We start from the raw sequence: 11,892 nt of genomic DNA, 5'->3' as shown, positions 1-11,892 counted from the left end.
CGTGACGTTTTTCTTTCCACTCTGAAACATAGTTCGGAGTGGCGCTCGTGTTAGTGCTGTGAAAGCTTCAAAACAAAATTTTGTTTGGTGACAAGTTTACACATTTTTGACTGAAATGATCGAGGAGCACGACGAACGCGAAACAATATGCGATTCTGTGGTAAGTACAATATTTGTGAATACGAGAACGCTGATAGATTATCCGGAAAAGTATGTGAAAAGCGAGTACACGTTTATAACGATATTATAACCTCACTTTTAGAATTCACTAGTTGAAGGCTGTCGTTTGCCGGTCCGAATGCATGGCACGGACGATTGGCGTAAGTAAATTGCACGTGTATTGTTTTACTAGCGTCTTTCAGAATGTTCTATTACCAAAAAACGTTATTTTTTTGTTTTGCAAGATTCTGAAACTATATATTATTATATATATCTATATATATGCACCATAATTACCTTGGTATAGTTGATGTTACTTTATTATAAAAGACAATATAAAAATAATTTGAGAAGTATTTTTTTATTTTCTCTACAGCACTTGCTGAAATCATTAGTGTCAAAGATGTACAAGATGTCAAATGTTATTACGTTCACTATGTGGATTGTAAGTAAAATGTTTAGCATTTAAGTATATGAATTTCAAGTATTGACATCATAAACATTAATTGTTCTATTTTAGTTAATAAGCGACTGGATGAATGGGTTACGGAAGATTCTTTGGATACTAGAAAGGTCCAATATCCCCGTCGTGATGGAACGACACCGGGAACTGGTGCAGCAACACCAAAAAAGCAGGCTGTTAGCAGGCCTCCTAGTCCTAGCAGCGTTAGTAATGAACCAGTTAACGGTTCCGCCGTGCTTCAAGCTGCACTGCAGAAGAAAATGTCTAGAAAAAGAAAAGCAACATTTTTAGAAAATGAGGATTCTCAAGATGGTCCGCCACAAACACCAGGTCCCAGGCCGACTGGTTCCCTAGTAGCTCATCATCATGACGATATAGTCACGAGAATGAAAAACATAGAATTAATCGAATTAGGTCGTCATAGAATAAAACCTTGGTATTTTAGCCCTTATCCACAAGAGATGGTGAATTTATCTTGTATATACATCTGTGAATTCTGTCTGAAGTACAGAAAGAGTCGAAAATGTTTGGAGAGGCACTTAATCAAATGTAATTTACGGCATCCGCCCGGAAACGAAATATACAGAAAAGGATCTATATCGTTTTTCGAGATTGACGGCCGCAAGAATAAGAATTACGCACAAAATCTTTGTTTACTGGCAAAACTATTTTTGGATCACAAGACTCTCTATTATGATACTGATCCCTTTTTGTTCTACGTAATGACGGACTTTGACAGTAGAGGGTTTCACATAGTCGGCTATTTTTCAAAAGAGAAGGAGTCAACCGAGGATCACAACGTAGCGTGTATTCTTACACTGCCACCATATCAGAGAAGAGGTTATGGCAAACTATTGATAGAATTTTCATACGAGTTGTCAAAATTTGAAGGAAAAACTGGCTCTCCGGAAAAGCCGCTGTCTGATTTGGGTTTGCTTTCGTACCGGAGCTACTGGGCACACACGATACTCGATATCCTTTTGAACATAAAGCCTGTAGTAGAAAACGAAAAACCACAGATAACAATAAGCGAGATTTCCGAGTTAACATCGATCAAGAAAGAAGATGTGATATCGACTCTGCAAAATTTGAATCTCATTAATTATTACAAGGGGCAATATATTGTAACATTAAATAGGTAAATTGATCGATTCAAGATGAATAGAAATGATGCAATATTTACTTGGATTTAGTCTTATTTTCATTGTGTCTTTATTTGCAGGGATATTATCGGACAACACGCAGCTGCAATGGAAAAAAGGCAGATTAGGATAGATCCTAAGTGTCTACATTGGACACCAAAAGATTGGAGTGTTAGAGCCAAATGGTGAAGTGCGACTCGAATTGACAATAAAACGGTATCGAGTTGTCTTAGAATTATTTTCAGAAATCCCGGAAGTGACAGTTAATGAGTGTACAAAATTGTACATATATATATATATATATATTAATTTGTGACCCTCCAATGGTCTAGCGTTTTAATAAGACTGTATCTGGCATTGTGTACGCTTTTCGCAATGCTCTAGAAACTCGTCGACGCACGCAGATCTCGTTTGTAGAGAACGCTAAAATAGTACTGTGCGAATGTTCGCGAATTTTACCTGAAAAGATATTTACTGTAATGAAGTATACCTTAGAATCAGACATAATGTTTTAATACGATGGTTTAGCATTTTTTTTAAAGATACACAAACGACCACTGTTATTTAGCAGTGATCAGATTTGTACAGATAACTTGTCGGTCTTGTATAATTGTAAATAAATGTGATTTTATAATATACTTACAATTCCTCCACGGCTCAAGCGTATTCAAAACATTTTATAGAAAAATATTTGTATAGGCTCAATATATACTCAGATCGCTGTTTGTAATTCAATTTTTAGTATACAGAGACAAATGAAAACGTGCATCGTATCTACCATGTGTATGTAAATATGTACACATCTTTTCACATTGTTATTTATTGTACATTCTCCCGATAGAATTGAGATAAACTTAGATAGTTACGAATATTACAAATTGCCATGCGAATACGTTATAATTACGTATTAACGTATTTACGTTATTAACGTTAATTACGTATTAACGTATTTGTGAAAATTTATACAAAGCGTACAAGCGACCTTATTCCAAGAACGATTTCTAGTTGTTAAAAATAACATTTTTAGACAAAGACGAGCTGAACACTAATGATGATGTTAAGAATAATATTATGCAAAAGCATAATTTCGAGTCATTAAAATTGAATTGGATTAATTTACTAAATTCCTAGTATATTTGGATTATTGAATGCCGTCCGGGATTTATTTTTCATTTATGGCTTTAGCAAATTTGTATATTTCTTATTTCATTGTGTAGTATTACATATAAATTTGTAGATGAAAAGCGTCCTCAATATAAATTGATATTGATTACATTTTGTTGTGTAGAAAAAATTATAGTTACCAATAAATTTCATTTCACTTTGCCAATTTTTTTTGTTATTTCAAAATAGAATATCTCATATTGAATATTGCATAGTTTTTTTTTTATATTCTCTATATGTTTCTTTTCTGTATACAAAGTTTTTTAACGAGAAAAATATTTTATTTTATAAAATTCTGAATGTTGTGTTTATGAAATTTGACAAGACATAAATTGTAGAAATATTGTTAGTCAACTTTTATTTTCAGTTAACCAAGTTAGAATACGATTTACTTGAATTTTACGACTAATACATACATTTTTATAGTAATAATTTTTTTATTTTACAAGATGACATTAAAATACTTTTCCCCGATCTGATTAAATGTTTGCGGCTTAAAAACTTAATGACAACTTGTCAATCAAAAATAAAGGTATAGCTATTAAAAAATTTTAGTTATTGACTTTTTTGTAATCATAATTATAACTGTACATATACTAGGTTATAATTATGATTACATATGTATATGTTATAACTGTACACAATAAGGAAGTTTGATAAGAAAAGAAAACTATTTTTGCGCTTCCTGCAAAGTGCAATAATGATCCACGCTAAATAAGACGTAGAGAAGAGAAATTCTCATTCTACGTGCAATTACATTCCATTACGCACTAACTTGATAAGGTTTACACGAACACACATGTAGAGAAGATCTAGCACAATACATTTTTATTGCCTATATTACATAATAGATCAGTCACGTTGTCATCTTTAAAAAATAGTTTGCTCGTACGAATATAAATTTACAATTTCACTTTCACAGATTCGCGACAGACTTTGTTTCGGTGAGCGAGGAGATAAAAGAAAACACTCTTTAGACACGACTTTAAATACAGCATCTTTTATGTATATATATATGTATATATATAGATATATTTTTTTTATATTCAACAGTAACATCACAGTAGCTTCATATACAATAAATCTTTGTTCATAATTTTCATCTGTCTTTTTGTATTCGTTACCACGTAAGCGCCACACGGCGAGTTCCTAAGATTCATCACGCGAACACGACGACAAGTGGGAAGGAAGAAACTCGTGTGTACACGCACTTTTCAATAATTATCAGGTCACAGTGATCTCATACCGATATGATCGCATGAAACTAGAAACGCTTTTTTTGATATTTCACGTAAATTCATTGATATCCGATAACCAGTCTATCATACGCAGTACTAACTTGGATCCACGTACACAACAATACGAGTATGATATATCAGGATAACAAATTATCAGTCGAATAATACATCATGGCGAAGCACGCGCACACACACACACACACACACACACACACACATACACAGACATATACACAAATATACAGACGATAAATCATTAATAGCGGAACAGATATTTCGCAAAACGAAGTAACATTGGGCTAATTGTAAACTAATATCGATCACTTGGAGATTTTCGTACAGAAAGGAATGTTCACAGAAAACGAGAACCACGACTTGTACTTTTGTTTATATTACTATGGATCCAGTGGAGTCGACATTGCTAACATTTTGCTTACTGGAGAAGTAAAGTTAGCACAAAAAAAGAATTTATTTTCTATTTAGGAGTGATTCTATCACATTTTATCTAAGCACCTCGCAAAAAGTTGAGGTCAAAATATTCTATGGAACTTTTAATATTATACAAGTGTGCGGAATTCAACTGAAAATTTATGATTCACCTATCGTCACAAATTGTGTCTCAGGACAAATTAATCTTAGGAAAAATTGTGTCGTAAAAAAAAAAAGTAGTGTAGTCGTAACTTCTCGTTCCTGCGCCTGTTTCACGACGTGCGTGCAATTGTGAGCGGACAATACATTTTCCTCTTAACAACAACGACAACAACAACAACAACGAGACGATGAAAAATACAATGGCAGCGGTATAATGTCGAGGAGGACAGCGAGTATTTAACAAGATTAGAATGACGACACATGCACGGCATCGCAACAATGCATTTATAGACTATCGCACGAATAACCAGATGCATTCCAGAGATTTCGAGAAGCGCTTAAGATTACGCACAACCCTCGTATATATCGCACGAAACGCAGCTCGTAATCGAGATTATTCTTAACCAAACGCACATTATCTTAATTTTAAGTAATACAGGAGCATGTCCATTTTTTGCATGTCATTATTACAAACTCCAGTGACTGCACATGCGGAGAGAGGAATCATTCAATTAATTTATTTATCATAATATACATTACACAAATAAAAACTGACGACCTACAATTATTTGAAAAATACTCCAATAGGATTTTGATTTGCTTGATTAGTAGGCCAACTAAAATCTCTCGAACATTATACAAGATACAACGGAATATTGTAACCGAAATCAGAACTGAGAAACTGATTAGGACCAGAAATTGATAAAAAAAAAAAAGGGAATTGAAAAAAGGGAACCAATTAAGACTCTTTGGTTTTAATTCTCTACGATTCCATTTGCCGGTGAATTACTTTCGTTACATAATCTTACGATCACTTTTCACCGTGTTACAAAATGTCACTTTTCACGACGCAATCTTTTTCCATCTTGTCAGAGGTCAGAAATCGACCATCCGTCTCAATGTGCGTCTAGAATTACTCTTGACTTACTCTACTCACTCGCCGGAGTCCGCTCACGTGGCGCACATTATATTTCGTTACAGTTTTTACTCGTCGCATTATATTACTTTCTCTCGCTCTCTCTTTCTCTCTCTCTCTCCCTCTTACTCTCTTCTTCTTTAGCGTGTGCACCTGTATGCCAGTGTGCGTGTGTTTATATTTTAATGTATATATGTATACGTATATATATATACATATATATATATATATATATGTATCTTTCTTATTCATTTTTGTGAATGCATGTACAGTTGAACAGTAGGCGGCAATGGCTGGACAGAATGGCGTTCGATGACATTTTTCTCAATTTTCTTTTTTGGGTGTTCTCGAAAGAGGGAGGGGGATTGTCATGCCTCGTGGCGCACGCGTATCCCCCTTTTTGCTTCGCATTTTGATCGACTAACGCCTGGACTGTCTTCAAGTACAGTAAAAAAAGTGTCGTTTTGTACATTAGCATACTCGCGGCGCGAGAGGAGGAAGAGTTATACACGACAGGCGTAAAGTTTGTACTGATTTATGGTATTTTTGAGCGAACTCGGGCGTAGGCTTAAAGCAGATCTTATCGCGTCTCAAGCAGAGATTACAGATGTATAATAAATCCGATATAATTTTAACGAGTTCAACCTTTGTTGAACGCTCAGATTATTTCCGCGTGCGTCTACAAATTTTAAATCTGAATTTATCTAAATTATATCGGCTTTACGGATATGTCATATACTGGGTAATCATAGCAAACGATTTCACACACAAATATAGACATTTACTAGTCGAATGTTTGCGGAATCAGCTGGAAAATATAATTCCTAATGATACGTAATTAATCGAGTGCGCGGATTGAATTGTTTAAAGCGCGGAATTATAGCACACGTCATATTACAAATATCGTTTTTAAATATGGCGTGTTTACTTTTCTTAATTTTATAAATATGTAAACTTTGGATTTATACATGTGATATTATAAGTTATTATAAAATCGTAATTATATTAATAAACGTAACAGATCTCAGTATTGCATGCAACCACATAACTGTTGTCTGCAAACTTTGAATTGAATACGCGCCGAGTTTCGCTCTGATTAATGTAACGCGCGATGAATGAGCTTACGACGCCTCGACATAGATTCGAGCACGTCATAAATACAATGACCAATCGAATACATTTCGATCACACACTAAACATATATGTTGACACACTGACGAAGTAGAATTTCGAGTTTTATCTGCTTTATGATTCGTTTTTTTTTTTTTTATTTTATCATGTATATCCTTCGTTTGCATCGCAAAATCCTACATAACTTTACAATAGAAAATCTTGCATTTTTACATATGCGATGGTGAACGAGACGAAGAAGTCTGTTTAAATTAAGCTTATTTTTCTGGAGATTCATGCTGTTAACAATCAATATCTCCAACAAATTGCTACTTAAATTAATTAGAAAAATAGCTGCTCTATAATTGCATTTGATATAATTACATTTCATTATTCTGTCACATGGAAATATTACAAAGAGCCTCTTTGCCTTGCATAAGGTGTTAATAACGAACCATGCAATACTCGAAACGAACAATCACATGAATCGATCTGGCATGCAACAATAATCGGTTTTCGTTAAATATTTCGAAACTCTACTTTCGTCCAGCCGCTTGCCTGAACAATAAGACACTTAACAGTTGGCTGCCTCCGCAGCGGGAGGAGACCGATTTTAACCCTCAACTGCTATGATTACATTTTGGATGAAATAACTATTACGGTGAGATCAATTTTGGACCTGATTAATAACTGATCGGAGTACAATTTTACCTTTCACCGTTACTGATCTATACATTGATGCCTTTATTTGACTTTTGCTATTACATTCACGATGAAGAGTGAAACATTAAATATTTAACAATAATTTTCAACAGTATTTAATCTATTAAATTATTAATAATAATTCTAAAACCCTTGCTGCAAGTAATTTCTTATTAAAATCTAGGAATTTTTACAAAATATCTAATTAGACAATATTTAAAGTATTATATAAAATTAACGCAAGTATCTCCGATACATGAAACATTTACACTAGGAAGAGAATTGAACTCACCGTAGTGGTTGAGGGTTAACGGCCTTTACCTTTATGCACGTTACATCGTAATATTACTTATTACGTATACAATAACATAATATACAGCGGGGGATCGGCGCTCGAAAACATTGTGTCGTAGTACGGGCGACCAATCGAGATCATGTAAAAATATTCCTTCCCTGAAATTCCGGGGAAGATCGATTTCAGAAAAGAATTTTCAGAAAAAAGCGATGTTCGTTCCGCATGTCAATGCGGATCGCGCTATTTCTTCCCCACTTTCCTCTTCCCCTTTCTATTTATTTATTTTCTTCTTTTGATATAGTTAGTTACTGAAGCGTTACTGGAACCAGGCCAGTCGAAATCTCGCTTGAGAGTCGCAAAAATTCGTGAAACCCGAACGAAAACTCTCGTTCTTCCGGAAATCCGTTCTCGCAATGGGGGAAGATCATCGATATGTCTCGTCTCTCCGTAGAACGGAAAGATCGGTAGTCCACGATCGTGCAATAAAAAATCGCGCGCATACAATCGAAGCGAGTGTCTCTCTGGAGACATCCGAACGGAAAAGAGGTACGCGCACTATCGCGCGATAGATTCTTTCTCCAGCCTGCCCCCGTGGATTTTAGAATCTCTGCCTTAGAGTATTTGAAGATATAAAATCTACGATAGAAAACAGAACAGACCTCGAATATATATCTTTTTTTTTTTTTGGTTTTTTCCCCACATTCAACATCGATTCGCTTGTCGTTATCGTTATTATATTATTTCTCATTATTACTATTATCATTATTAATTTCATTATTATTGTTGTTACTCATTGTTTAGCGTTTTATTCTTATCGATACGTATGTATATTATATATATATATATATATATATATATATATATATATATATATATATATATATCAGGAGTACAAATTAGTTTGGTCCGTTTTTCAAAAGATAGCTCTGGCTGTTGTGAATGGTTCATAGTGACAGCAGATTTTGGCGGTTTCAGAGAGGTTAGACATCTGCTAATAATATTCAGTTTATATCGCTTTGAGTTTCATACAAAAACCTTGATTTTTACTGTGTTCGAAATGTCGAATTTTGTGTTAACCAAGCAGCATTTGCGGGAGGTTTTAATTTTCTGCTTTAATTGGAAGAAAAGTGCAGCTGAAGCCCATCGAATGCTTGTCGAAGTTTATGGTGACACTGCTCCAACTGATAATTCATGTAGGGAATGGTTTCGACGTTTCAAGGATGGAGATTTCAGCGTTGAAGACAAGCCTCGCTCTGGACAGCCAAAAAAATTCGAAGACAAAGAATTAGAGGCATTACTCGAAGAAGATCAGAGTCAAACGCAAGAGGAGCTTGCAGGATCATTGAGAGTAACTCAACAAGCCGTTTCTGTACGATTGAGAGCCATGGGAATGATACAAAAACTAGGAAATTGGGTGCCTTATGAACTCAAACCGAGAGACGTTGAAAGGCGATTTTTCACTTGCGAGCTGCTGATTCAAAGGCAACAAAGAAAAGATTTTTTGCATCGGATTGTGACTGGAAATGAGAAGTGGATATTCTACGACAACCCCAAGAGGAAAAAATACTACGCTAAGCCCGGTCAATCGTTGCCATCGACCTCAACATCAACACCAAAGCCGAACATTCATGGTTCGAAGATCATGCTCTGTATCTGGTGGGATCAAAAGGGTGTTGTTTACTATGAGCTGCTGAAACCTGGCGATTCCATTATGGGCGATCGGTATCGGCTTCAATTGGTTCGTTTGAGCCGTGCACTGCGAGAAAAACGGCCGGAATACGAGCAAAGACATGATAAAGTTATTCTTCTTCATGACAACGCTCGGCCTCATGTCGCAAAAGTCGTAAAAAAATATTTGGAAACGCTCAAATGGGATGTTTTACCGCACCCGCCGTATTCTCTGGACATTGCTCCTTCTGATTACTGGTTGTTCCAAAAAATGCAGCACGATTTGGCAGGTCACCGGTTCACTTCTTTCGCAGAAATCGAAAATTGGCTCCAAACTTGGATCGCCTCCAAAGACGAGTCATTTTTTCGAGATGGAATTCGAAAATTGGTTGAGAGATGGGAAAAAGTAGTAGCCAGCGATGGACAATACTTTAATTAATCTGTTCATTCATTTTGTTTTGAAATAAATGCATTTTTGAACACAAAAAAACGGACCGAACTAATTTGTACTCCTGATATATATATATATATATATATATATATATATATATATATATATATATATATTTCTTTAAGCTTACGTAGTAATAAATCTTTTTCTTTTATGTTATTAGTCGTGTTATTAGTAGCGCTTTCTTTTATGATACAGATTGTCATATGTCGGCAATTTATTAAATGCCGCCGATATACGATACGCACGATGCGCGCCCTCAATCGAGAGTCTTTCTGGTCAACGACTGTCAAAGTCTTCTTTCGATCGCCCATTAATATCGTGTTTCAAATGGCGACATTGTCTTATCGTCTGGTTATTTTCGCTGCTTTCTTCTCTTCCCTTTCATTAACGCGGAAAGACAGGTGACAGTGTCATACGACGAATATTACGCAGATTTGCCTTCGTCATCGGCTCCTTTCATATCGGAGCATCCTTATTCTTATTACTTTATTCTTTAATTAATTACTTTGACTCTTTACCAACCAGATTTTATTTGCGCGAATCTCCTTGCGTTAACGGTACGAAAATTGTGCTTTTTCTCGCGCTCGTATTTCCGCGATTGTGCGGCTTCATCTACAATCGATACTTGACATTTACTTCCATCAATCACACGTTAAAATTATATTAATATATAGCAAATTCTCTGCATCGGAGATTGCCAACGCCTACTCATGAAACTTTAATATGAAATGTCGATCATATCGAAATTGCGTTTTCTATTTCATTTTCTTGTTTGATTCATCATTAGGTACTCGCTGCCTCGTAAGACCTTGGAAGAGCATCTTATTGGAAATTATTAATAATTCTAGTATTATCGTAGGTGGAATGATATTTTCCACTTTTATTTACTTCGAAATAAGAGAAAAAGGTTAAGCAATTAAATAAATTCGAAGATTACAAAATATATATCGTTATAAGACAAGTTTCACTAACATAAAAAATCCGAAAATAAGCATCGAAATTGCGATACGTTGCGTTTTCAGTTTTACCAACATAGGCCAATTTTTTTACAAGTTCGTGCTATTTGTCAAATAAGCAAATTGACACTCGAATAGGAAACTTCTGAATTTCTCAGACAAATTTTTGAAGGAATTTCTGAAATTATTCATCAAATGTCATACCTCGATCAGTAATCAGCCTTATATCACTATCCTCCCCAACGAATGATTTACCGTGATGCCGCAAGCAAAACGAGGATGGCAGCTTGAGACGCCACCAGACGCGATTGAATTATCGCGCGACTATCGAATAAAGTTTATGGAGCCGAGACTGCGTCTAAACTCGTTATTCGTCGAGTGGCTCGGCACAGAGCGACCTTATACGGTCTCAGAGCAATCTATCATAACTCCTGTCAGGCCTCGCAGTGTAATTATCGATTCCCACATATCGAATATCGCGACCGCGGCCAGATATTCTGATTACAGATCACTGCCGCTGCGAAAAGGTCACGTTTAATCGCGCACAATATCCGATGACATGTATGACACGGGCGCAGCAACATTTACGAAATTAAACTTCCTCGCTGTCGGAGAATTCGTCGGTCGAATCATATCTTCAGGTACATATCGTTCTTGCGGCACCTCTCATGTATTCCTTGACATTTACAGTCCGTAGTCCAAGCTCTCTTGATTCTGCACTTTCCTCTGATATGCCTCCAAATAGGTGTCGACGTTTCTGTATATGCCAGTGTTCGCTTGGTACATCAGAGTCTCGAGGATAGACTCGTTCTTTATGATTTTCGTCGGCAGCACGATCTAGAAAAATGAGAGAGCAATGTTTCCGTGTTTACGATAACGAAAAATATGATTTAAGTATCGTCTAAATTGCTATTTGTATTTATTAAATTTTTAATTAGGTTTAAATTATTATTCGGACAATTTATATAGTTTCTAGATAGTTTTTGTTTTTAATCTTTAATATCCAGTAAATGTTAGCAACGTTTGCTGTCTGC

At 35.5% G+C, this 11,892-nt stretch overlaps 2 protein-coding genes across 2 annotated transcripts in view; one reads left to right on the top strand and one right to left on the bottom strand.

Annotated features, from left to right (window-relative positions):
• On the top strand, positions 1–3,094 carry Tip60 (Histone acetyltransferase Tip60). The gene is made up of 5 exons (XM_012373978.2): positions 1–160; positions 263–320; positions 536–604; positions 680–1,760; positions 1,845–3,094. Exons 1-5 carry the CDS (start codon positions 116–118, stop codon positions 1,951–1,953), a joined length of 1,362 nt encoding a protein of 453 aa, XP_012229401.2. The 5' UTR covers positions 1–115; the 3' UTR covers positions 1,954–3,094.
• A 645-nt stretch (positions 3,095–3,739) lies between these two features.
• rsh (radish) overlaps positions 3,740–11,892 on the bottom strand; it is a 131,183-nt gene continuing 123,030 nt past the window's right edge. Inside the window, 1 exon segment of the mRNA XM_067351915.1 lies at positions 3,740–11,695. Coding sequence (XP_067208016.1) covers positions 11,543–11,695 — 153 coding nt within the window. The 3' untranslated portion in view covers positions 3,740–11,542.

The sequence above is a fragment of the Linepithema humile genome, chromosome 3, assembly GCF_040581485.1.
Source record: "Linepithema humile isolate Giens D197 chromosome 3, Lhum_UNIL_v1.0, whole genome shotgun sequence".
Taxonomy (NCBI): domain Eukaryota; kingdom Metazoa; phylum Arthropoda; class Insecta; order Hymenoptera; family Formicidae; genus Linepithema; species Linepithema humile.
This window is presented reverse-complemented; position numbering and strand designations above follow the sequence as displayed.